Source organism: Mugil cephalus, chromosome 22 (assembly GCF_022458985.1).
Source record: "Mugil cephalus isolate CIBA_MC_2020 chromosome 22, CIBA_Mcephalus_1.1, whole genome shotgun sequence".
NCBI lineage: Eukaryota > Metazoa > Chordata > Actinopteri > Mugiliformes > Mugilidae > Mugil > Mugil cephalus.
Genome location: NC_061791.1, coordinates 3,591,970 through 3,619,205, shown reverse-complemented (window position 1 = coordinate 3,619,205; position 27,236 = coordinate 3,591,970). Strand labels below are relative to the sequence as shown.

General features: G+C 42.4%; 2 protein-coding genes across 3 annotated transcripts; both read left to right on the top strand.

The window, feature by feature from the left end:
* Positions 1-595: 595 nt before the first annotated feature.
* On the top strand, positions 596-24,598 carry fgd6 (FYVE, RhoGEF and PH domain containing 6). 2 transcript variants are annotated; one of them, XM_047575184.1, is made up of 21 exons: positions 596-867; positions 2,706-4,662; positions 10,049-10,160; positions 12,903-12,970; positions 13,054-13,084; positions 15,695-15,846; positions 16,769-16,925; positions 17,268-17,355; positions 18,618-18,668; positions 18,765-18,823; positions 18,908-18,979; positions 19,088-19,156; positions 19,258-19,341; positions 20,193-20,272; positions 20,390-20,492; positions 20,601-20,744; positions 20,821-20,923; positions 21,798-21,892; positions 22,573-22,701; positions 22,785-22,933; positions 23,042-24,598. In XM_047575184.1, exons 1-21 carry the CDS (start codon positions 858-860, stop codon positions 23,082-23,084), a joined length of 3,756 nt encoding a protein of 1,251 aa, XP_047431140.1. In that variant the 5' UTR covers positions 596-857; the 3' UTR covers positions 23,085-24,598. The 2 variants fall into 2 exon arrangements, with proteins under 2 accessions (XP_047431140.1, XP_047431139.1); XM_047575183.1 differs by having other exon boundaries at positions 20,586-20,744.
* A 725-nt stretch (positions 24,599-25,323) lies between these two features.
* On the top strand, positions 25,324-26,571 carry ndufa12 (NADH:ubiquinone oxidoreductase subunit A12). Its single transcript, XM_047575189.1, has 4 exons — positions 25,324-25,477; positions 25,893-25,978; positions 26,123-26,210; positions 26,299-26,571. Exons 1-4 carry the CDS (start codon positions 25,389-25,391, stop codon positions 26,477-26,479), a joined length of 444 nt encoding a protein of 147 aa, XP_047431145.1. The 5' UTR covers positions 25,324-25,388; the 3' UTR covers positions 26,480-26,571.
* Positions 26,572-27,236: the final 665 nt, after the last annotated feature.

Sequence of the window (27,236 nt, the reverse complement as noted above, 5' to 3'; positions counted from 1 at the left end):
GTGGTCGCGAGAGGTGGCGCTTCAACCGTTAGTAAACGCGACCAAACGGTAAAAGTGGCGAAGAGAAGCTCGCGCTTAGGCGGAAATCGCCTTCAAAATAAAACGATTTGAACTTCTTACAACGAAATATGAATTAAAGGCAAACTGCGTAAATTGAGGTTTTATTTGCGGGAAACATACAATTAAAAAGATAAATATTTGCTCACATGCGCGATTCCCGTGAAATCAATGAATCGATCAACAAGTCAGTGCCAATGTTTGCACATAAAACATTGTTTATTTTTATCCCACGTATGGGAAGATAGAGGAAAATAGAAACATTGAAACACAGAGACTGTGTACAGAGAGTGGAATGGCAGTTAAATTGCTAAAATTGGTGACTATAATCTAATCAAAACATTACGAAACGGAGACAGTGAGATAGTAGCTTGTTCGAGATGAGACAGCGGTTTACTGACTTCCCTATATGTATATATATATGTGAATCTCTATATTTTATTTTATTTAATTTTTATTTATTTTTTGTTCTCACATAACGAAAATAAAGAATTCTTGATTCAGACTAGATTTATTTTTTATGTCCGTAACCGGAAGTGCTCGGCGTGTCCACTCGGCCGGGACACGGACCGTGGCTGAAAACTTCGAAAAAATGGGAAAAGTAACAGGAGCGAAGACTTTATCGTCGCATCCGCTGCGGAGATAAAAGAACAACGGCGATGGATCCGCATGTTTAACCCCACGAAGTGTTTCCCCAACTGACAATGGTATCGAAGGAGGAGGAAAAAACGCAGATTTTCTCGCAAATCCATTGAAAGTAATTTTTTTTTACTCATGGAGAAAGGAGCCAGTCGGGAGTCATGAGCACAGGTTTGTTTCGTGGGGGTGCGAACTTAACTCAGCTAAATCCTTGCTGTGCAAAAAAAGCCTGGTGTGGTTACCAAATACCAAAATGTGCATGCTTTTTTTAAAGCTTATTCGTAGAAAAAAAACGAGAAAGAAAATGTTGACTTCAATGTTGTAACGGTCGATAGCATCCACTCTATTTTTACCCAGCCACAGTTAATTACAGTTTTTCTTAATAACAGCTTTCAAAAAAGATATAAAAATGAACGGTCCCGGCCTCTATTTTTAGTGCTTTCTGAAAACACAATCGTAACTCACAATCAGAAAAGCCCTTTCTGTTTGTTATTACAGCCTCTGTTGCAGCTGGACGGGGTTAAATCCTTTGTCTTAAAACATCTGTCCTGCTGTTGATGCAGTGAGTCGGACTTAATAACAAGCCGCAACTTTTACATATAACATCAAGTAATGTATTTTGTCTAGGTTGCCTTCAGTGACTACTATTCACCAAATGGCAAACATGTTTTTCTTAAAAGTTAAGCGCAGATAATACCTGGCGTTGTCTTTCACGACCAAACCCTAGGCCAGATTCCGCTCGAAAGTATGTGAATTTTAGATTTATTCGGGTATTTCCGAGCTACACAGCCCCGTGCACTTAATTTAATAATATAAATGGCGTTTTTAGGACGTATTGGCAAATTCGGCTTATAGATAAAAACACAAAGTGTCGGTATGTTAAAGTTTTCCAGGTCTTTTGCTCAACTCCGCCACCCTCAGTGATATTTTTTACTGTAAATTGGGATAAAGTTTAAGTTTTCTAATAAAACATGTGTCCCGAATTGAAGAGCGACTCTTAGTTAAAAGAAACAAACATCAGTTTCTCCCGTTGTTGATGGAGTTGTGTTAATAAACCGAGCGAGTTTATATTTAGTCATTTTTGAAATGGAGTTCTGAGCGAGGCTCTATATCTGCAGCATGGACTCGGGGGGCAGAGCGGTTTTTTGGTGCTTGGCCTTTTTGGAAACATCCGCTCGATGACTCCACTTCTCGTGGTGTCGGCCAGTGGAGTGGAAAATATGGTCTACAATCTAAATTCCCGGCTTTTTATTCGTCTTTTTTCGTTATTTAATCCTTATTCAATCAGGTAATTCCCTTTTGGGATTAAAAATGTGTCATCAGTTTCGAATTTAATCACTTTTTATGAGAGAAATACGGAATGAAACTAGTCTAACTCAGGTGTGACACCAAAACATGGCACAAAAGTGATGTGTGCATTATTTTTTTTAACCAAGCAGCGTAAATACAAACTGGGGATCAGCTGTAACTTATTTAAGAAGTCAAATCGAAACAGGAAAACACAGAAAACAATCACACAATTTTATGTACAACATATTGTTTTTGTTGTTGTTGTTGTTGTAGTAACAGTTTTGAACCAGGCATACCGCACATACCATGGGGGAAAAAAAAGGACACAAATTTAATTGGGAATCTGAATTGAATAATCCAGTGATCCAGCGAACACAGTAAAACGAGTCAGACGTAAGTACTCGATTATAAGTTAAATAGTAATAAATGAAAGGGAAGCAGGGAAATGGAGAAGACTGAAAGGCTTGGACTCCTAATTGTGACGTCTGAATTTGCTTCTTAAACTACTCTAATCCTCCGTTCTTCCCCTTTGACTCTTAAATTAACCCGTTGACCCGAGCTTCAACCCGAGCCTGCAGCTGTCTGCGCTCGCATTTGAGGAGGCAAGGATGAAGCATGTGTTTCTGCGCCTGTGCATGATTCATTTTAAAGGAAGTGTGTGAGTAAAGTTTGCTTTACATCTCCTCCCTCTCTTTCTTCATATTTTTCGTCACATGCAGGTGTGAAGAAGCCGCCGTTAGCTCCCAAACCTAAACTCCCCGGTACCACCAAACCCTCCCCTCCACCCATCGCCCCTAAGCCGGGTCTTGTTTCGCCGACGTCGGCCGCCTCCCAGCCTTCCCCGGCGACCCTCAAGAGGGAGAAGCCGGCCGTCGCTCCCAAGCCATGCATCCCAAAATCCGCGGCCTCCTCTCCGCCCGTTTCGCCGCCGCCCCCCAAACCCACGGACGCCCTGACCCTATCTCAGGAACAGCAGGAGGCTTTCGCTGATAGCCTCACTCTCCTCAACTCCAAAAATGGGATTTTATCAGAGAGCAGCAGCAGCAGCAGCAGACGTGAGTCGGATTACATCATTCCCACCTGCTCCTGCGAACTCCGGGACTGTTCCCAGTGCCAGTCGCTGGAAAACGGCACCGAGGTCGGGGGCGGTTTGCACAAAGAGCCGATGCAGAATGGGATTAATACAGGAGGAATTACAGCGAAGCGGGAAAAAGAGAAAGGAGAAAACGGAGAGGAGGGCGTAGATGAGGGTGATGGTGCACGGATTAGCAGAAAGCCCAGGGACAAACCTCAAAGACAGAGACATCTAGACAGGGGGTTGGTGAACAGAGAGGCCCAGAGGACTGAGAGGGTAAAACACTGGGGAAGTTCTGGCGCTGATCCCGACGCGAACGTTCACGCGGACGTAACAAACTCAAAGTCGACCTGTGATGTTGCAGGCAGCATCATTGCCTTTTCGAGCGTCGCCCTGCGCGAGTCCTCGGCGGAGCACTTTCAAGTAGAGAGCGGCGATCCCTTCATCGGCAAAGCGTCTCCCACCAGGCTGCTCCCCGATCTGCTGGTCCCCGCCGCCCCCAGCAAACCCCTCCCGGTCCCGCAGCCACGGAGGTTTAAGAAGCCGGCCCTGGTGAGGCAGGACGGCGTGGAGGAACAAAAACACGGAGCCGAGACGCAGGAATCCGGTGTGTCTCGTGACGACCCCTCGACCCGCCGAGACTCAGGTTTACAAGACGATGAGGTGGACGCGCCCGTGCCGCCCCCTCGCCAGACCTCGCTCTCGCCGCGCCTCCACCGGACAGTCCACGCGCCGCACCCTCTAAACAAAAACACCTCCCACTCCCTGGACCTGCTCTCGCAACCCGACTCACCGAGCCACAGGGCGGAGGGCGAGGGCCGCGGGGAGCAGGAGGACGAGGAGGACGGCTACGGCGACTTCGAGCGGTACCCGATCACCCACAGCCTCCCGAAGCAGATCAAGCTGGGCTGCCAGCCCAGGAGGGCGTTCTCCGCCGACGACGGTGACGACCAGCAGCAGTCGCCGAGGGCGCCGCCCAGGAAGCCCCAGCGCCACAGCCTCCCCGCGCCCCCTCCGCCGTCCGTCTGCCCCCCGGCGCCGCCGCACGCCAACACGCCCATGAGGGAGCTGCCCGCGCCGCCGCAGGAGAAGACGCCGTGGCGCTTCACCCGACCCTGCGTCACCTTCTTCAGCAGGCAGATCCCCACGAGGAGCAGCGTGCCGCCGAAGAGCCGAGCCCCGGCGCTGGGCGGGAAGCAGCGGGCCCAGTCCTTCTCCGCCGCCGACCTGGCGACCCGGCACGGCTCCCAGAAGAGGAGCCTCTCTTTCCGGAAGCTGCTGGAGCTCCGGCTGTCGGTGAAGATGCTGCCGAAGCTGCTGGCGAAGGGGGGGCAGTCGCTGGACTGCACCAGCGTGGAGTCGATCCGGGGGGAGCGGAGCCTGGAGCGGCCCAGCAGCTGCATCGGCGAGGCCGACATCCGCGGCGAAGGCGTGGAGGAGTCGGTGGAGTACGAGAACGTGCCGCTGTACGAGGAGATCCCGGAGTATATGAACCTGCCGTTTCACAGCGCCAGGCTGGGATGGCCGCACGACCCGGACGACTCGGACATCTACGAGGTGCAGGATCCCTACCACAGGTGTCAGGACCACGAGTACGAGAGGTATTTGGATTGTGAACGTCTTGACTGCAGCTAATAATGATGTATGATTATTTATAAGATGAGATTAGCCTTTATTGATCCCAGTCAGGTCCATAAATACTGGGACATCGACACAATTCTAATCTTTTTGGCTCTATACGCCACCACAATGGAGTTGAAATGAAACAAACAAGATGTGCTTTTACTGCTTTAAGACTTTCAGCTTTAATTTGAGGGTATTTACATCCAAATCAGGTGAACGGTGTAGGAATTACAACAGTTTTGCATATGTGCCTCCCACTTTTTAAGGGACCAAAAGTAATGGGACAAGTGTCTGCTCAGCTGTTCTGTGTCCAGGTGTGTGTTATTCCCTGATTATCCCATTTAGAAGGAGAAGATACAAGGTCTAGAGTTCATTTCAAGTCTGCTATTTGCATTTGGAATCTGTTGCTGTCAATATGAGATCCAAAGAGCTTTCGCTATCAGTGAAGCAAGCCGTCATTAGGCCGAGGAATCAAAACAAACCCACCGGAGAGATAGCAAAAAAATTAAGGTGCGGCCAAATCAACATTCTTAAAAAAGAAAGAATGCGCTGATGAGCTCAGCAAAACCAAAAGACCTGGAAGACCAAGGAAAACCACTGTGGTGGACAACAGAAGAGAAGAGCATGGAGAAGGAAAAGGAACTTGTCATGATCCAAAGTGAAGCATGGGTGGTGGTAGTGTCATGGCGTAGGCACGTATGGCTGCCAATGGAACTGGTTCCCTTGTATTTACTGATGATATGATGATATTCTGAAGTGTTTCGGGCAATATTATCTGCTCATTTTCAGCCAAATGCTTCAGAACTCAAGCAACCAAAGAGTTTTTTAAGGCAAAGAAGTGGAATGTTATGCAATGGCCAAGTCAATCACCTGACCTGAGTCCGACTGAGCATGCATTTCACTTACTAAAGACAAAACTGAAGGGAAAATGCCCCAAGAACAAGCAGGAACTGAAGACATTTGCAGCAGAGCATCACCAGGAATGAAAACCCAGCGTCTGGTGACGTCTATACGTTCCAGACTTCAGGCTGTAATTGACGGGAAAGGATTTACAACCAAGTATTAAAAAGTGAAAGTTTGATTTATGATATTTTAATTTTGTCCCATTACTTTTGGTCCCTTAAAAAGTGGAAGGCACATATACAAACCGTTGTAATTCCTGCACCGTTCACCTGATTGATTCGAATGTAAATACCCTTAAATTAAAGCTGAAAGTCTGCAGTTAAAGCACATCTTGTTTGTGATGGTGTATAGAGCCAAAAAGATCAGAATTGTGTCGATGTCCCAGTATTTATCTGTGAATTTGGTCATTTTATGCAGTTAATTCTTAGATCTTATTCCTTGTTGTTTTAACTATTAATTGAAACGTTCCCCTAAGAACAAATCATCTAAAAAAAACCCCAAAATATTGCATTTGCCACCACATTTAGTCAATAGACAAAGCAAGTGTTGGGTTTTATCAATTAGCCAAATAGTTTTGTCTGTCCCCACTTATCCTGTCATCATCTTTGTGAAGCGACGCAGCAGTTCACCAGCCGGAAAAGCCCTGAGAACATGTCCGCTGAGGTCAAAAAACAGAGAAAGACCTTTTTTTAAACCGAGCAACAATGGCGCGCTTGTGTTTTGCGTATGTGAGAAAAAAAAACAAAAAAAAGAGCCCGATGGTTGACGTAGGCGTAGATCCAGACCTGATCCCGCTGCAGCAGTCAACTCCTGCTCCTTTTACAGCCCTGTAATCACAGGTGTGGGAACTGCACAGTGCGACAGGTTGCACAGGTGAAACCGGCGTTTGTTTTTTTTTTATTTTCAGGAGAGGAGGGGGGGGGAGTCTGGCCTTTCGAGCCGGCTGGCGTTGAATTTGAATGGAGCATTGATGTGCAGCAGGTCGGCCCTCTTTTCCTGTGGGTTATTTCCAGTGGCCAGGGCAGGAAATGTCTGAGAATCGCAGAAACGCCACACAGCTCTCTAGAACAGGGAAAATAAACCTCCAGCAACCACCAGCCGCCTCCTCCGCCTCCTCCTCCTCCTCCTCCTCCTCCTCCTCCTCGGCCTGCCCTCCCGCCCGCCCTCGCACCGGGTTTAGCCTCTCCTTAACCTCATCACTCCAGCTTTCTCCCCCGTTTCTGTGAGAACGTCGACCCTGAGGTTTTGTTTTCACTCCGAACAAACGACTGGGAAAATGATCTTTTTTTTACATTTACAGCTATGGAAAAGCTCACTCTACATTAAAGACGTCGTATGAGGAAGCTAGGAATTAAGGAGCGCTTTAATTTGACTACATACGTTGAATGAATTCAGTAATTTATTCAAGATATGTGGCATGATTTTAGTGTGGGAATATCAGCGGCTAAACCTCCTCCAGCAGGTTTCTAACAACACTGCAGAGCTGGATCATGGCCAAAATATGTTTTTTAATGTATATTTTGTCTCGTACAGAACTTTAATGTGGGTGGAATAACAAGTTTGAACGAGGCAATGGCCTCTAGTAATTAGATCAGGAGAATGTTTAATAATATGACTATAAAATATGGATAAACTGTAAATAACAGTTGCTCTTTGCAGCTTTGCAGAGACAGAAACCGTACACATTTAAAGCTGCACCACTTTTTTAATAGTTTATTATCTTTTGATAGACATGGGACAAACTTTAACTTTGGGAGTTTGTGAAACAACGAGCTGAAAGATGCTAAAATGCTCCTCAGATTTGAGTGTAACTACGTATTCAGTAGGTGTCACCATCGCATAAAAACATACAAACAAACCAATTTGCTCCACCTTTTTTTTAGTTCTTTTTATATAAAAATACATATTAGCGCCAGGCCTGTCACGATAATCAATAAATCAATTAATCGTGCCAGCTGCATGTTAGTTTTTCTCGTCTCCCTCTACAAAAAAGGCTGGATGACAAGAAGGTTTACTCTGTGTATCGGTCTCAGCACCTGGGCGTGTTGGTTCCATAGGAAAGAATGGAGTTCACCCTCCTGTTAGTCATCCACTCTCTTTGTCTCAGTAGGGGGGGGGGGGGGGGGGGGGCGCTCGCAACAAGGTAACGCGAGTACAGATGTGTAGGAATAAAAAGAACGATTTGAAAAACAAATGCCACAGTCTCAGTGTGTGGGAACATTTCAGATTTAAGTGGAATTAGGTGAGTTTGAAAGTATGGCAATGAAAAAAGACACAGTTGAAACAACACTGTTGACGATAATATCGATTATCGGTTATCGGTTATCGTTTATCGACAATAATTTGTTAGACGATAATCGTGACAGGTCTAATTAGTGCAGCCTTAGTAAACTAGCACCAGCTAATATTTAGCTTCATAAATAGAGAGTATGCACGTGAGGTCAGAGCCAGCGAAGTTTCTATGGTTGAGTGAGAGTCAAAAAAGTGACAGTTGAACATGGAGATTAGCAGCATCGGTTTGAATCATGGGCTTTAATAGCGTCTAAATTGTAAGATTAATTAAAAAAAAATAAGGTGAAGAGCTGTTGTGTGATTGACTGAACCAACAGGTTTGAAAAGCAGTTAGAGAGATATATTTTTACAGATATCTGCCAAAGAAAAGAGAGAAGTAAATGGATCAGTGCATCACTAAGAAACCATCAATCCAGGCACAGAAACCTGCTGTTGTGGTTCACATTTAATGTCAATTGTGTGTCAAAGTGTGTAATTTATGCTATATGTATTATACTTCTTAAGTTACGTTCTGGAGGGTTGTCAGATAAGTTTGTGGATGTTGTTGTTATGGCGTAGTTAAGCTCTAAGCGTTAGCATCTTTTATTTAGCCACATTTATCATAACTGAAATGACCTAAAATCAACTTTTCCAAATCCATACTAGTTTTTAAGGATCATTGTCGAGTCCAATCTCCTTAATTTGATCTAATAATCCACATTTTTCCCGCTCTCTTTTTATTTACTGCTGCATTTCACCATGTTTTGCCACTTGGGGGGCGTGGCCCCACGCAGCAGTCACGTCACTTGCAATAACCCTCTATAACCTGAATTTATTTCAGAATTGCTGCCTATTAATAGACAACACGGCCGACACGAAAACATTCATAATATTAAGATCCCACCGGCTCAGGCTCGTTTCCTATTTCCTCTTTCCTCTGCTCGGACCGGGACCCGGACTAGCGACTAGCGGGGTCAGGGGCCACGCTCTGGCCGAGGCACACCGGTGTGAAACCCAGCCGCTCGAACAATTAAGATGTGCTCCGCTTCTTAATTCTGTCTGGTATGCAGAGCAGTTGGCCGGGTGTTTGTGTGCTGGAGAGGAGAAAGAAAGAAAGAAAGGGCAAGTGAATCTGCAGCGTTTCCCAGGCATCTGAGCCTGTTCGAGTTTATGTAAGTAGCCCCTCGGGCTGTAAACAAGTGGCGCTCTGTGCCTGACCCAGTAGGCTGCAGAGAAAGCGTACGGGAGATGAGGGGGGAAAAAGAAGGGAGTGAATCAAGATTTAGGTAAAAGAGTGAGGAAAAGGAAATGTCAGGTTTTTATTTGGAGATCCGCCGCGTTTCCCATCCAGCATCCAGTGTCAACCATCAACGCCGAGGTCTCCAGACAGAAAATAATTCCTCCTGTCCGCAGGTCTTAGTTCAGCCCTTTGAAATCAGACAGCTTAAATCTACAGAAGCGACTCGGAAGAGCCGAATCAAAACATCGGTGAGACGTGAGCGCATGTCGCTGCTTGTGCCGCCCTGGCAGCAGACCGAGCTCCGGTGTGTTGTTTTGCTGCCGGCCACGCAGGTAAAAACAAACACGCATTTTAAAAATTAAAACTAAACCGGTACGCAAATCAACTTAATCGCCTTCGGCAGAAAGCGAACACATCACCGCAGTGAATCTTAATAAAAAAAACGTGATTAAACTGTGATAAAAGAGACACAACATCATAGTTGCAGAGCAGTTTTTTTCTCTGAAGGCCTCGGCTTCAGTTTTATATTTGTTTTAATTGTTGCTCTTCCAGCCGACTCCCCGACCGCTCTCATCTGTCACGCGTCCACTGTTTAGTTTTCCCTTTGTTCCTTTATTTAACAGTAGCGGTTGTTTTATTTTTTTTCGTGGAACGCGTGGGTTTTGTGTCTTGTCCAGGGACTTTTAAAAACTCCCCTCGGCCTCCCCCCCCCAACACGTTGTCAAAGCGTAATCATCAACATTTTCCGAGCGTCCGAAACGCTTTGACTGACTCAAGATTGCCCCCCCCCACACACATTGCTTCTTTTAATCTTTATTTATCCAGGGAGTGCCCTCCGCCGCCCTGTCCCGCTTCTCTTCCCTACGGATTTAAAACACTCCTCATAAAGAGGAAGCTAAATCCTGCTATATGCACCGTTTTATTCTTGTTTTTTTTTTTTTGTGGAGCAGCGGGTGGCTGGGGCAGGACGTCCACTCCGAGGAAGACGAGATCCACAGCTCGGACGAAGAGGACAACAGCTCCACCTCCAGCAAGGAGCACCTGGATGAAGCGGACAGACAGGTACTGCAGTTAAACCCCGGGGATAACGCGTTACAGAGCGATGCACTGACTCACTGCAGGGTAATAAAGTCATTAGCGGGTAACGCTGAGCCATTTACCAGGAGCTGCCTGTGTAGTCCAGCCTCTTGACCTTTTAAAACTTTTCCACATGAGGAGTTTACTTGTTACAATAAACATCTGCTCAGGTATTACAGCCAGAAAACATCGTCTGAATCTACGCTAACTTTCTCTGCCAGAAAAGGTGAGAGATTTCCAGAAGAAAAGGAAATGATCTTCTTTATCACCTCCTCCAATCTTATAAAATATGAAGTTTTTTTCCACCCAGGCTGTTTTCCACAGCTGCGTGCTATAAAAACAAACTATAAGCCCTTTTTTGTCACATTTCTCTTTAATATCCATCTTTCCATGTCTGTGTATAAAGTCAAAATTAATGTTCTACACTAATCTGAATTTCCTGAACTTCCATTCATCTTGCAACGTGACATAATCTCCCATTATTCAACATAATGGGAGATTAGGCTTCTCTCACGCACGTTTTAGTTCCACTTTATAGCAAAATACATATATATCTGTATCTACAATCCAGGTATTAAATGTGCAGATTGACTCTGGGATCTAGGTTTAAGTTTAATGCCACTTTAAAAGGAAAAAGAATAAAATTTTACATGACAGAAATGAGGATATATTAAATTAAAATGTTTAATCGCACATTTCTGTCACTTTTACACTTTTAAACCTGCCTTAAATGGTTATTATCATTGCAATAATCCACCACAGTGACAAAAACTGTCTGAAATATTCTCCAGAATAACCTCAAAGCCACCGGAGGCCAAAGAAATAAAGTCCATTTCTGCTCGACGAGCCTTTGTTTCTGATTTCCCAGACTACGGGTCATTTCTACAGCACATGTCTGCTAATTGCATGTCCGTCAGTCCTAGTTTAGACATTTTAAACATACTTGAGTACCATCTGTATCTTCATTCACACTTAAATTTAATGTTTAGGCCATTTTCCAGCATCCAGAGAGCTTCTATGGTGTGTCCTGCATTGTGAACGATGGTCAAATCCCTCAGATCGGCAGCTTGTCTTCCTCTTACTCAGGTGCAGAGCATATGTACCAGATAGTTCTTGGCTTTAGTCTTTATGGCGTGTTCAAGCCTAGCGTTTTTTGTTTCCAGACACAGGGAACATCACAGTTTGCTGCAGGAAATACTTTGATCTTGGGTTGGCAGCTCCCAACATTTCCCTAAATCTCAGGTGTCGGAGGCGGACAGCGCAAAGTTAGCGTGACCCAGTGAGAAGGGATAGCCTCCTCGTAAACGGGAAATACAACACCCTGGTTATCCTCCAGTACACAACCGTTATGGGTTGGCAGCTTTTATAGCTTCCTCCCTCAGATTGATTACATCTTATTAGTGTTTTAGCAAGTGGCAGCCTCCAGGTCTCAGTGCAAAAAAACTAAACTGCAGTTCATGAAGTGGCCACTTGAGGCTCCAAAAGGGAGCAAGTCCCCATAAACCCCCATGTTAAAAAGTCCAACTTTACAGCATTATTAAACATGTTTACAGCCTGGTGCATAAAACAATTTTGGTCTCAATAGTTTATTTTTTTATTAGGGGTTAAAATTATGCCTAATTAAGGCCGTTTCTGCTTTAAGTGACAGGTGGTAGCCTGAGCTAACAGGTAGCGGAGAGTCGGGTGGGCGGGTCTTATCCCCATGTCCATATTTGGAGTGTCCAACATGGCGACCGCAGGCTCCGCCCACTTTGGGTTTCATTTTCAAGGTTCAAAATCCAATGGGTGACATCACAGTAGGTTTGTCCATATTATATAGAGTCAAATTGCTTTAGAGACTTATTCACAACCTCCCACATTGGATGCAGCTTCCGTCCTCTTGACTCTCACCTAATTATTATCTATATTGCACCTTTCTTATCAGAATTATCGCATCATATGATATAAAAACATTCGAGAATATGAAGGTTAAGGCGTCCACTGTTGCTCACAGGTTTATTACCGGGGCCCTGAGTGAACGTCGAGATGTACTTGTATGGAAAAAAAATGCCACTGAGCATTAGTATTCACGGGTCACAGTGGACGCCACCGTATCTCTAGCGGTGACTAAGCTGTGTGTGTGCGCACGTGCAGCCAAGTGTGTTTGTTGCCTGTCTCCAGAAGTGGGTGTGTGTGTGTTGAAATGAAAACGGGGAGGGCTGGTGAGCAAACACAGAAGGCCCCACGGGTTCAAGAATAGCTCCCACAGCGTCCCGGGGAGAGTTTTGTTTCTTCCCCTCCGTCCTGCGTGACCCCTCTCTGCGATACTGTCAGCACCTGTGTGTCCCGAAAGCCTCTCGAAGCCCCGCGTGGGTATCGCAAAAAAACACACGGGCTCCGATAGGACCAGTAGGACGTTTCTGTCGAGCAGCGGAGGCCAAGGCCGCTGTCCAAATTTAAGCCGCTGAGAGACCGCCCCTATTACCATTCAACAACACTCGCACACTCCGTCCACAAGAGACGGGGGGGGAGACGAGAACAGATCGCCGCTCTACTTTCAGGCCCGTATTTAAAAAGGAACCCCGATGGTTTTTAAACGCAGAGGCTGGTAACGGGGGATCATGGTGATTTGCGGTGAGCCTGTGAGTGGACGCCGAACCCAGCGTTTCTTTTCTTTTTGTTTTTGTTTTTTTTATGCATCTTCTGCAGCTTCGTCTGACGCGTTTGTGTCGTTTGTTCGTCTCTCAGCAGGAGGACGAGATGAAGAGGAAGAAGGTGGTGCACATCGCTCAGGAAATCATGAGCTCCGAGAAAGTGTGAGTGGGTTTGACGACGACGTCGTGTCGCCTCATTAAAACAGCTCCGTGACTTGATGTCTTTCTGCTCCTCCTCCCGTTAGGTTTGTGGACGTCCTGAAGCTCCTCCACATAGTAAGTATCCTTCATTATTATTATCACACAGAGTCACACAGTGGTGTCACTCCACAGGCTTTTAAAGTGTGTTTATTAACCTGTCTGCAGGTAGATAAGTTTCCGTTTGGTGAAGGTGTCGTGAACTTCACAGAGTTATGAATATATACGCTTATTTATGAAGTTTGAAGGTGTGTTTTTAAAAGAATAAACTCATTATAGCAGAGGCTGAACGATCCTGACCTTTACTCTCTAGTGAGACGAATGTGTCCGAATGTGTCTAATGCTCAGTTATCAAAGTAAATGCCGGTTATCAGACGCTTCAGCTCTTAAAGCGACATACGTCCTGGTTCATCTGAGAAATAATAACCATCCAATTTATCTTAAATATGTTGCTTTTAGTGTTTTTCTTTCGTTCTCAGGCAGAGAGAGAGATGTGCCGGTTAGAGTGTAGTCGCACGTTAAATCACTTCTTACCTGCTGCTGTTGGCTAGGCTAGCTAGTTAGCTGGTGTCTTCTTGCTGGTTGCTAGCTGCTAGCTGCTAGCTGAATGCTAGCCTGCTGGTTGGTTTTTCAGTTGGGCTGTTGCCTCCGATCGCGGCACGAGGGATTGTAACATCTTATCCTGTATAATTATGAATGTTAGCATTCACAAACGGTCCCCGACCACTTTAAGTCTGCGGTGCATGAGCTCGGCTGCACGTGATTTAGATTCGAAGGATGTAACGTGTCTTTGCATTGATTTGAATGAAAAGTGGGAATTAGAGGAACCACGTGACTCTGTGACGTCTGGTTTCTGCTTGGTTTTTAATTGGAGATGCACGGACGAGCACTGACTTGCGCCTTCTTAAGTCAGAAATAGGTTTATTGCTCGGTGTATCGGTGCAAATTGATAGTGTTTTCTTATTAATTCGAGGGAAGCTGCTTTGTTTATGTATGTTTCAAAGACTTGACGTGTCCTCAGAGGAATCCCAGGTGACATGGTTCAGAAGACCCACCTGTCCCGAGGCCTCAGACGTGGCTTTAGCGAAACCGCCGCAGGATTAGTAGAAAACGCCATCGTCCTGTGGGCGACGGGGGGGGAGGAGGGGGGAGGAGGGGGGAGGGCGTGTAGCTCTGTCCAAGAAAGGAGGTCAGATCGCATTCTTCTCCGTCCGCGGACGGCCTGGCCGCGCGGCAGCTGCTTCCTCGGGCCACGGAGACGACCTCCAGACACGCACATGCCCCAAATAATCCTCTGTGTGTGTGTGTGCGTGCATGTGTGTGCACATGTGTGCGGTCTGTGTTGCAGGTGGGTGCGTGGGTTTGTGACTCGGTGCTGCTGCATACTTGTGGCGAGTCATCCTGCTGACATGTTTGAATTTTTTTTGCAGTAGCTTTGCGTGTTTTTCCCTTTTTTTGTGGATTTTTAAAGTGGCGGTTTGTGAGTTTACCTGTCAGACCAGAGAAGTCTGAAAAAAAATAAATAAATAAAAAACCCCATGCATCGTGGAGTAAACATAAATACACACTCACTTGGTAAAGAATGCATCTTAATATAACAGCGCTTCGCTGAATCTTCTCCTCACGAAGGTTCAGCTTTTCCACATTAGTTACAATAACAGAGCGATGTTGATTCAACCGTGTTTTCATTTTGGGAGCTGTTGTTTGTGCTGTCGACTTGTTTGTCGTGTATTTTGTCTTGTTCCTATTATTTTGACTGTCTGGTTGTTTGGGCTCAATATCAGAAACACTTCAGGCTTTAATTCAGCACCACAAACTACGTCCTCCTGAGTGTCAAACACACCAAAAACCATTGGTCCAGTCTGCAGAAATTACATAGAAGACTATGATTTTACAATGAAAATAAGAGCTATCCCTAATTTTTCAACTGGTTTAGAAAGAAAAGTGGACACAACACAACACTGAGACCCAGGACTAAACAGATTACACATTTTTCTTAAGAAATTAATTTATTTGCACCAAAACATATGTAAAAAATCTGCAGTTGTCGTTATTTATAGGTTATTTTGCTTTTATCTTATTGGTCCGGCCCAGTTCAAGAATATTTTAATTCGTGATAAAAATGTGATTGACACCACTGACCTGAATGAAAATCCAGATCTGATGCTGTTTTGTAATAAACTGAACATTATAACAGTTATAAAGGAAGATTTATTGCAGCGTTTTTATATCATGAGGCATTTGTGAACATGACGGATCATCATGTTCTTCCCTAAATCAAAATATTAGTTTTATTTAACTTCTATTTCATAAGATTAAAAAATAAATGTGGGTAAAAATACGTTTTGATTAGATTTTTATTTTATTTTTTTTTAAATTTACAGCTCTGATAATTAAAGTTACTGGAGCTGTGAACGTGACAGATCACTGGTCGACCCCCACCTCCCACCCCGCTTCCTTCCAGGTGGATGTGTGTGTTGGCGAACTGGACGTAGCCGAGCGCTGACTCAGCTCCATGTGTGTGTGTGTCTGTGTGTGTCATTAAATGTGTGCGGAGGGGAAGGGTGGAGGAGGAGGAGGAGGAGGAGGAGGAGGAGGGCTCGGTTTACGAGGTGATAACCAGGTGTTCCGGTTCAGCTGTTGTCACGTGACACCCTCTCTCTCTGTGTGTGTGTGTGTCTGTTTCAGGACTTTCGGGATGCTGTTGCCAAGGCAACGCGCCAGAACGGGAAGCCCGTGGTGGACGAGCGCGTCCTCAGTCAGATCCTGTACTACCTGCCTCAGCTGTACCAGCTCAACCGGGACCTGCTGAGGGAGCTGGAGGACAGGGTGGCGCACTGGTACACGGCTTATTTTATTATTCTTTTATTATGTTATTATTATTATTACCGCGTGCAGCTTCCGCCGCCGTAAAGTCGTTCTTCAGCACCTTTCCTGCCAAGAGTGAAGTCATGGGTATGTAGATTAGTTCCCGTTAGGTAAGCCACATATAAGGACTTCAGAAATAAGATGGAAATAAAAGTAGAATCCAGAGAAAATAAGGAGGAAAATCATGAAAATAAGAAGTGGTTTGGTGAGACTGAGCATTAAAATAAAAAGGGAAACAATAACATCTTAAAATCAATCCTAAACCGATCAGTAACCAGGGTAGTGACGCTGAATGTGACATGATGTGATCCTGGTTTAAAAACAAATTAGTTGGTTTACACCTGTGAAAACGTCTGCACACCTGCTTCCTGGTTCATCATCGACCTTCTGTAAATACGGTTTTATACGGATACAGGAAGATTTATTCATCCCTGAAGAGCAATTCAGTTTCTACACAGTCCATCATCTACACAACAGAAATACATACAAGTACAATTAACATGAGGCAGAAAGCAGAATAAATAGTTATAAAGGAGAATTACAGCCCAGAATAAAAGGTAATATGTTCTTATTAGAAACACATCTTGATAATTTAACGTTCTCGTTCATGTTGAGAGCAAAGTGAAAGCAAGAACTTAAGCTTTGTTTTAATTTAAAGTTTTTATTACTCGATAAATCTAGAAAAAGTTATAGAACGCTCATCTCCTTTCACAAACACAAAGTCTTTCTGTAAGATTCAAACCCGACCTGACCTTAGAAAATAATAGTTTGAATGGAAACGACATCAGATGTAAAAAAAATATTCTGCCGGTGGTTGGATATAATCACGATTTCCTGCTCAGCCGCTGGTTCTCAGTGGCCGTAGTGAACTCTTGTCTTGTCCTCTTGTTGCAGGAGCGACCACCAGAGGCTGGCGGACATATTCGTGCAGAAGGGCCCCTACCTGAAGATGTACTCCACCTACATCCGCCAGTTCGACAACAACGTGGCTCTGTTGGACGAGCAGTGCAGGAAAAACCCGGCGTTTGCCGCCGTCGTCCGAGAGTTCGAGGTAGAGCTGACGACTCTTAACTGGCTTAGAGTTACTGTTTTTTACTATTTTCAAAGTCGTTCTTTTGCTGAAATCATTTATTATTTAGCTTTGTGTGTTTTTTTTAAATAAACTTTAATTGTGAGGTTACTTTAATTTACTCATATGTGACTTTAAAACAATTTAAATTACTCTTGCACCATTATTTGAAGGATCTTAGGATTTAGGACGTCTAAAACGAAGACAGTTTTATACTTTTAAGGTGTTTATTGGATATTTTTAAGTGAATAGAGAGGGTGTGACGGGTTTTTCTTTCTTTCTTTTCTTTATTTTAATTGCATTCTCCTCCTGTGTTTGTCTCAGACGAGTCCGCGATGCGCCAGCCTGGCTCTGAAACACTACCTGCTGAAACCAGTGCAGAGAATCCCTCAGTACCAGCTGCTGCTCACAGGTACAAACGTCGTCGCCACATTCGCTCCTCGTTCTGCTTCTGCCGTCCCCACAATCCTGCTGCTGCTGCTGGAGGCTTTATTGAATCACGGCGCTCTGTTATTGGCAGCACGAGATTGAAACTCGGCCTGAAGCCATGAAACCAGGCTTCACTGTTTTAGCCTCCTCTGGGTTTTAGTTGTGCACTGCCACCAGGTGGAGAATCAGAAACGAGCAGCGCTCCACTGAATGTTGACTTCACGGAGGTTATGTTGTTCAGCGTTTGTAGAAAATAACTAAGAGAGATGTTGATTCAAGTGGGTTTTTTCGTTCTGGAGCCTGCGGTTTGTAGGATTATTGAATTGTACTGACATCTGTTGGACGTTAAAATTAGTGAGCTGAGCTGAATAACAGAAATAATTCGATTTAGTTTAACTGCACCGCAGACTGCATCCTCCCGAATGTTCGTACGGTTTAATTACCACGTTTCTGACTCCGTTTCAACATAAACTGAACATTGTAACATTCATGAAGCTTTAAAACAGCTTTTGCAGTGTTTACAGTGTTTTAATGCAGTGCGTTAATGGAGGGGGAACCAAACCTTTTATTTTATTTTTCTTAAAAATTAAGCACTTCCTTTGAACGTGCACAGTTTTCACATTTTATCTAGTTTCTCTAGTTTTGATACTTTTATTTACTTAATGAACATCATTAAACATCATTCATATCTGAAGTCATACATGTATGTTGAGTTTTATGTTTCGTGACAATAATTCTTGTCAAATCTCACTAAATAGTTCCACGTTATGATGTTTTGGACCTTTGCTTTAAGACGTTTTCTAAAACTGGACCTCTTTAAATCTTAGTTGAAGGCCTATATAAAGACTATTATATTAGAATGTATTAATTTTCACTAGTGTTCCTAATGTTTTGGCAAGTGTATTTTGAGGCTTTGTCTGCACTGAACATGAAGATTTTCACCTAAAATCATTCATAAAAGAAAGAGAAAATGACAAATCCTTAGTTTTATCATTTCTATTTTGCAAATATAACAAATATAACATAAATTATAAAAGATGTATCAAATGTATTTAAAGATTGACAGTTCTTTAATTAAACTGTGATGTGTTTTCGTTTTACGTAATAAATCGATAATTTTTATCTTAACTGTAGATGGAGCTGTTGATTTTTAACATTTTCCACGTGTATATTAAATAAAAACTTCTTCTTTCTTTCATTTCTGTCCATTTTAAGGTTAATAAAAACCTCTTTGTTCTCCTCCAGATTATCTGAAGAACCTCCCTGAAGACTCGGAGGATTACAAAGACACACAAGGTCAGATAATGAACAGTCCTTCTCACTAGTGTCTTGTGTTTTTTTGTTGTTTTTTGTTTCTAAACGCTGACATTTTTCCCTTTTCCCCCGGTGCAGCTGCACTCGGCATCGTGAAGGAAGTGGCCAACCACGCCAACGACATCATGAAACAAGGGGTGAGATTAAAGTTAAAGTCTTTTAGGGTTTTTAAGTCATGAACCTTCGTCTTTCTGCTCAACCGAGCGCCCGCTGTTTTACAGGACAACTTTCAGAAGCTGATGCAGATTCAGTACAGCCTCAACGGGCATCATGAGATCGTCCAGCCGGGCCGGGTACGTCACTAAACGCCTGAAATTAACCTGTGAAAACGCTCCTGTTACCAACTGGAGCGTGAGCGTCGTGATAAAAACAGTTTAAAGGAGACGTGTTCGTACTTGCAGGTGTTTCTGAAGGAGGGGACTCTCATGAAGCTGTCCAGGAAAGTCATGCAGCCGCGGATGTTTTTTCTGGTGAGAAATGAGAGGACGAGCGCTTATTGACGCTTCAAACTGCAGCCACGGCTGTAAACGTGTACACGTCTTTTAAACGAGATCGTTTTTTGTTTCTCCAGTTTAACGATGCACTAATGTACACGACCCCGGTCCAGTCTGCGCAGTATAAACTCAACAGTGTCCTGTCTCTGGCTGGGATGAAGGTAAGAGGAGAAAACTGCTATTATTATTATAATTGTTGTTGAATATTGAAGGCGGATCACGTGGCGTTTGATCGCAATAAAAAAAAGAACTTGTTGATGCAGGATATTGTCAGGTTTAGAGTCAGTAGGGTGAGGGTTTGTCTTTGAAAACAGGGTTGAGCTCCAGCTGATGCTGCGTTCAAGACAACTCCACCAACTCGGAAAATTACTGCTTCCAAAATAAAAATAAATGGCTGTTGCACATATTTTAATTATCAGCAAGCGGTGAAAATATACCTTATTTATTCTCCAAGGAGTTAAACAGTAAAGTGAACGCTGTGATATCGTAAGTCTGTAATTTCCGAGATGGAATATCGAATTTACGAGTTTTCCTCAACGCATCATCCAAACCTTTAAGTAAATGTATGAAGCTAGAAGAATGTGTCCTAACTACAAACACATGACTTCAAAACAATAATTAATATTAAATATAATGTGATGTTGCATTGTAAGAGTTTACAAATGATTTTTGTATAAATTGAAACTGAATTAAATGGTTAAATTGCTAATCAAATAATTTACTCAATATACTCAACTCACCATATGATACGATTTCCAATACTGGGTCAACGGTGCGATTTTCTCACAATTTTCCTTTTAACAGAATGAACTTGCACAAATTATGACTGAAAAATATTCCTTTAATTATTCCTCAGACAAAAAAAAACACATTTCTGACGTAAGATGTAACATCAAAACACAAATTATGCGAAAAATGTGTATTTAAAAAAAAAAAAACTACAAATTCTGTTTTCTCCTTAATAAATTAAAGCGAATCCCTCTGTCTATTGTGTTGTTGCTGTGTTGTGTAGGTGAGTAAGCCGAGCCAGGAGGCCTACCAGAACGAGCTGAACATCGAAAGCGTCGAACGCTCTTTCATCCTCTCCGCCAGGTCAGCTCTCGTTTTTTTTTTTTTTTTTTTTACACATTTTCAGTTTCGATTACCTTTCCAGAAACTCCTCCTCGGGACGTTGTTGTGTTTTACTGAGAGTTCACCGTGTGCTTGCAGCTCGGCTACAGAGCGAGACGAGTGGCTGGAGGCCATCGCTAAGGCCATAGACGACTACACCAAGAAGAAAATAACCTTCATCTCAAGCCGGAGTCAAGAAGAGGTAAAAAAAAAAAAAAAAAAAGTAAAATCTGTGAGGGTGCAGTGTGTTTGGTTCCTTTGACAGTTATTTCACCCCGTACGTATCAACCTCCAGTGTCTCTCCACTCAGGCGGAGGGTGTGGTCGACAGCGGCGCCCCGTTGGGTTCGAAAGCTCCCATCTGGATCCCGGACCTGAGGGCGACGATGTGCATGATCTGCACCTGTGAGTTCACGCTCACCTGGAGGAGGCATCACTGTCGCGCCTGTGGGAAGGTCTGTAACTTTATTTTAATCACTCCCTCGTTCTGTTATTTAAATAATCTCATCTCAAGCTACATGTGTCTGACAGGTGGTGTGTCAGGCGTGCTCGACCAATAAGTACTACCTGGAGTACCTGAAGAACCAGCCGGCTCGCGTGTGTGATCAATGCTTCGCCAAGCTGCAGGAGAATAGTGAGTTATTTCCTGAAAACTAAGCAGCAATAAGGGTTTATTTTAACCTCCTGAGACCCTGTGCGTCCTCACACGGGCACATTAAGTTTGTGTCGGCTTATTGCTCTTCATTTAGACCCGGTGTCCTCATAAGTGGACGCTTTTAAAAGTCGATACACTAGTCGGGCTGATTCGTTTAACAGCTGATTACGGCACAAAAGTAGACGAGGTAGAAAACCTCATCAAATTCTATGGTTGAAACTTGTTTATTTATTTCCTGTTAATCTGTAAATTTAACAAATTCAGCGACAACGTCGCTAATTAGCAAGTTTTCCTTTGAAGACTTTGGGATTTCATTGTGTGCAGTTGTATTTTTGCTCAGCCATGTTCAAGAATTGAAAATGAATGGTTTTATAATTACCTGAACGTTGGTGACTTTATTGTATTGCACAGAAAAATAATCCCTGTGTCCACATATGAGGACATTTAAAAAGAAAAAAAAAACTTTGTGTTCAAAGATGATGCTTAGTCTTTACTGTTACTGATCCCAAATACCTTGAAGATATTAAAAATGCATATGAGGATAATGAATTAACTACATGAAGAGACCAATTGTCCAAAAACTATTAAAATAAAGCTTCAGATTGGATGTAGATTAATCCGCCACTTAAACTAGTCCCCCAATAAATGTACAATTTCATCCATTTGAGAGAATAATTGAAGATTAAGCTACAAATACGTTATAAAAGGTTTATGTTTTAATTTGAAACCGATAGAAATGTTTTGATGAACTAACACAATACTGGTTCTGTTGTTTTTGTAGTTTGAGATTGTTTGCTTCTGGCACTATTTTCTAGTTTTGATCTATTTCTTTATGAATATCATATATTTTTAGGCGACCGCTGTGCCTCCACATCAGTGTCACCCATCAAATCTGGAGCGTTTTCCTTCACGAGAAAACAGAAGAAGATTCCCGCTGCACTAAAAGAGGTGAGGAGCAGGAACATTTGCTCATGCAGTGCCTAGAAAAAGTCTATATCACTCAATGAATCACTGTCAGTAGCTGCATTTTTCCAAGTATAATTGCACTTTGCACACGTTTCCATTGAAAGGTGTTTTGCGAATGAGCTGTAACTCTCGCGATATCCCATAATTCTCTTAAATTCTGGTCACGCGAGACTTCACTTTGAGGAAGATGGACTTCAGATGAACTGGTCTGCGTCATGTCCGGTGATAGAGAATTAAACTTTTATATTAATACGTCTGAAAAAACAACCTCATGAGAGCGTAAAAATGTTTTTGCTTTAGATATTTGAGAGGTTTTTCAAAATGTAGACATTTCCATTACCGTTTTTTTATTGCGATATTTAGATTTTTGCACATTTCTAGGGGAATGGAAACGCAGTAAATGAGTTTTCCAGGGTACAGCTACACCATGTAAACAAAACAACACTCCAAACTACTTGAAGCCAAACACATGAACTCCAGCATGAAGCATGGAGGCGGCAGTATCATGCTAAATCAAAAAAGCCCATTTATATTCACCTATAATTCCATTTATAAAAGAAATAAATGGGGGAAATTGAATTTGAAGTCTTTTTACATGCACTGTGGGTTCAGCTCTGTATTTTTTGTGTGTATATGATGATGTATATTTGTGTTTTTTCTAGGTGTCTGCCAACACTGAGAACTCCTCCATGAGCGGCTACTTAAACAGGTCGAAGGGCAACAAGAAGCAGTGGAAGAGGCTGTGGTTCGTCATCAAGAACAAAGTCCTGTACACCTACGCCGCCAGCGAGGTACTCGTGAGCCGCGTGTTTTTATTTTTTTCTAAACAGCCTTTTTCAAAAAGGTTTAACAATTACTTTTTCCCTGTGTTTAGGACGTGGCGGCGTTGGAGAGCCAACCTTTGCTGGGTTTCTTCCTGAGGGAGGAGAAGAACGGGCCGGCCCAGAAGCTGCAGTTCAAGCTGTATCACAAAAATACACTGTTTTACATCTTCAAAGCTGACGACATCCCCACAGCACAGAGGTATCTCACATAAAAACCACAGGAAATATGTGGAAATACATCGTTTTTGGTGGATTTTGGTAACATTTAAGGAATCTTACGTTTTGTTTTATTTATTTCTTCCTTCAGATGGATCGAAGCCTTCCAAGAGGCCATGATTCTTGAACAGTAATCCCCATTATTTTTTTAAAGCAGTGAAGTCATATCAGAGTTACCCCCGTATTGGTCGTAGGGGTCAGAGGTCACCGGCTCAGGAAAGACTCCAGGTGGACCGGCTCCTTTAAAAAATACAAAAACTGAACGTGGGAACCCGGCTGCTTTTCCCCCTCAAAGAACTGGATTCTGCTTCTCTAAACGTATTTTTTTTAATTATTATTATTATTATTATTATTATTATTATTTCCTACCGACGAGAGTGAGTCGCAGCTGTGGGTCAAATGTCAAGTCCTGAAGCACGTGTGTGGAAGTGAGACCAAACAGTTCGTCCGTGTCGCTTAAAGCCCTCGGAAATCCTTGGAAGTCTGAAGTCTGGGAACGAATTTCTAAAAATGCCGCTGGGTGAAGGAATCACAAAAAAATATACAAAACTCTCCGCCTCGATTGGAGACGTTCACATCTGACTGCGCAGTAGAGTTAAAACCTCAGCTTATTCGAAAAACACGATCTAATCTCGTAATAGTAAATTATGGACGTTAATCTTCATGGACGGTCTCTCGAGAGTTTAATTATGTAACGAGGTGGGATTTTACTGTGAAAATATGCAACAAGCAAACAGCAAGTTCTGCTCTTTTAGATTCATCTCTCTGGTTTAGAGATTTTAATATTTCATAGTCCTGGTTTAAAGAAATTTTTAAAATAACATCCTGGAGACAACTGGAAATGTCACAATTATTGTAGATATTTTTTAAATACAAAGTGCATTTTTGCCTGTTTAGCCACATTAGATATGGTTAAAGGGTGATACTGTGTATATGGATGTGAAAGAACAACCTTTTTTTTTTTTTTATATCACGGCCGAGAGCTAATATTTATAAAAAAAAATAAATAAATAGGAGGATTTATTGTTTTAAAAAGCGCAGGCTGCCACTTATTCTGGGAGTCAGGGTTTGTTAGGGAGGTTTCTATCAAAACCGTTGTTTTTTTTATAGAAAATGTTTTTGTTTTTTATGAGAGAACACTGTGCATGAACTATATTTCTAAGAAAATGCTGAAAAAAAGAATTTTGAATCGAAAAGTTTTGCAGACTTTGTGCCTTTTTGAGATCAGCTGCAATAATATAGGTGCTTTGTTGGGAAATGTTCACAGTTTCGGATAAATTTGAATGACTACTCACTTTCTGGTCAGGGTACTCAGAATTTCTACTATTACATTTGTGCTTTTCTCTCTTTTGTTGCAAACAAATATGTTGGTTACACAGTTGGATCAATTTAAATCCTGCTTTTCTTTTCTTTTTTTTGTAGTGAAGGAATAAATACGTTGTCATAGGGCTTCATGTACCCCTCATTCAGATCCCATCGAGAATAAATCTGTTAATGAAGATTCACATCTGGAGCGACCGAGCATGTATTTCTCCCTGATTGTACATTAACATTTGTAAACATCAGCTCTATCAGAGTTAGAGTCTCTTATAAACAACATTTCTAAACTGTCAGGCAACAGTTTTTAATAAAAATATATATAAATATATGTATCTTCTGCTCCTGTTTTCATTTCCGGCTTTGTTGCTTCAAACAGTTGAAGGTCGTGAGCTGTGGAGAGCGTATATATATAATCGCTGTCAGTGCTTTATTAAAGAGGGCGGACAGATGTACGTGGGAGGAAAGAGTTCACGAGTGAGCCACATGCCTGAGTTTACATCTGTCGCCAGAGTCTCTCTTTTAAGCTTGTGATCAAAGCGGAGCCACGAGAGATAAGGAGGTTTTTCCAAAAATGCCAAATCTCTGAACTTCATTTTGCTTCATGCTCTATTTCCTTTCCTTTCTCCCCGAGCAGTGACACTGGACCGTGTTAGATCTACTTGCCCAGACAGCACGAGAGGGATGTAGCATGTTGAAAGACAATTAAAAAGCTTTAGAGTGTGTCCCCCGAGTCCCGGTCATCTCGAGTTCTCCACGACTGCTTTGGCTGAATTTTCTCATTTTAATAGTTCTCATATTTTTTTTTAAAAACATTGACTTGGTCCGTAATTTATTATGTGAAGGAGGGAAGTGTTTATTGAGCGTAAATCATATAAAAGGGATGTGCATTAAATTAAATTAAATTAAATTGATATCTGTATTTGAAGTAGTTATTAAATTAAAGGGAATTAATTTAAATTTTTATTTTATTTTATTTTATTTTATTTTATTTTATTTTATTTTATTTTATTTTATTTTATTTTATTTTTAGTATATGCGGAACTATATATTGTGTTGGGTTCTCGTCGGACCTATTTAGAAGACAGCACGTTCCGTCTCCGTAATTCTTCCGTCTAAAGATGGCGGAGTATACCAACCTCGTCCGAAGGGCTTTGGGACAAATAGGAGGTCATGGTGGACTCCGAGGATTTTTTCTTCAGCTCTTCAGGTTCATTTCATTAATAAAAATAGCATCTATCTGCAACAGTTAAAGAAGAGAAATAAATATTTGACGCGATATAAAAAACAAACGAGCGTCAGCAGCTCTCTAGAAGTAGCTAGCTTCAGTTAGCATGTTGACAGCTAATGCCAAACTCCATTTAAAAATTTCCAAATTTAAGTTAAGCTTAGTTTTGTATTGTTTTTAAATCTACTTAAAGCATAGATTGAACAATTCAGTTCAAATTTGTGTTTCGCCAAGTGATCGGCCTGTGTTTCTTTCTTTGAAGAAAACTGCCAAATAATTTATTTGTATTTGAGTATAAGTTTGTTGACAGAATTGACGTTTTTATTATTTACTTTAAAAAGCTCACGCTGAGCTGGTGTTGGGTAAATTTACCAGTATATTTCTGTTGTATTTCTAGAGTGAATGATGTGAAAACAGGGAATTTGGTTGGTGAGGATAAATACGGCAACAAATACTATGAGGACAACAAGCATTACTTCTTTGGTAAGTAGAGTCCCTCTTAAATATGTGTTTTTTTTGTTGTTGTTGTTTTTTTTTTTACTCTTAGCAACAATATATCCTAGTAAAATTATTGTTTTAACATGACCCAAAGAGTTTTGGTTAACTTGGTCACTTTTGTGTGTTCAGGACGTCACCGCTGGGTGATCTACACCACAGAGATGAACGGAAAGAAGACCTTGTGGGAGGTGGACGGCAGCATGGTCCCAGCTGAATGGTGAGATGTGTAATTTGAATTAAAGTAAACAAAATAAGGAAAAAACTGTCAATCCCTGCTGAAATACTTCCCACGTTCACACCTTCAGGCATCGCTGGTTGCACTGCATGACAGACGACCCCCCCACCACACACCCTCCAGAGCCCAAGAAGTTCCTCGCTGAGATCCACCAGTTCAATGTGAGCGGGACTCCACAACAGTATGTGCCCTACCCCACCACCCGCAAGAAGATCCACGAGTGGGTTCCCCCTAAAGCCGGATCCCAGTGAACTCTATCTGCATATTTCAATTCCCATGCTGTAAATTATGGTTTCTAGCCTCTGTATCCAAAATGTCCTAAATAAAATCTCTATAAAGATGGTTTATGTTTTAGAGTGACAGTTCTTTGACAGTGTTTGTTACAGCGGTAAATCTATGGTTTCAGAGTGATTTTTTTTTTAAAGCGTCTTAAGACAATTTATATTGTTATTGACGCTATATAAATTAATTTTTAGTTAAATTTAAATATCTGAATACAATGTTAATAACTTTAAGCATGTCCCCTATTAATGTGTTATTAAAACTACAAAAATAAGGCATGATGGGAAGCCAGCACTAAAGACTGGTCTCAGAGCCATTGTACTCATTCAACTCGGAGGGGTGTGTTGCCCTCTCTACTTTTTCACGTTGGATGTCTGTAGAAGTTAATTAACTGTTTACACGGACGTCTTATTCGATTAGGCATAACAATATATTTCCTAAACCAAAACTACATTTCTGTACGTGTGTATTGTTGTGTAATTAATTCCGGTTCACGCAGACCCACACCCCTGTGTTTTTCCACCGTTTGGTTCCTTCCAACCGGAGACTTCAGGTGTAACCATGGTAACAGCCAACTTCTCAGCAGCCGCCTCAGAACTTGTTGCTAACCGTGATGCTAATCGCGATGTCAGGTATGAGAAAAAGAAGATCTCAGCTCACGCCGCGTAAATAATACGATTTTAATACGTGTGTGAATTATTTATATAGTAGCAATTTTCTTCTAGT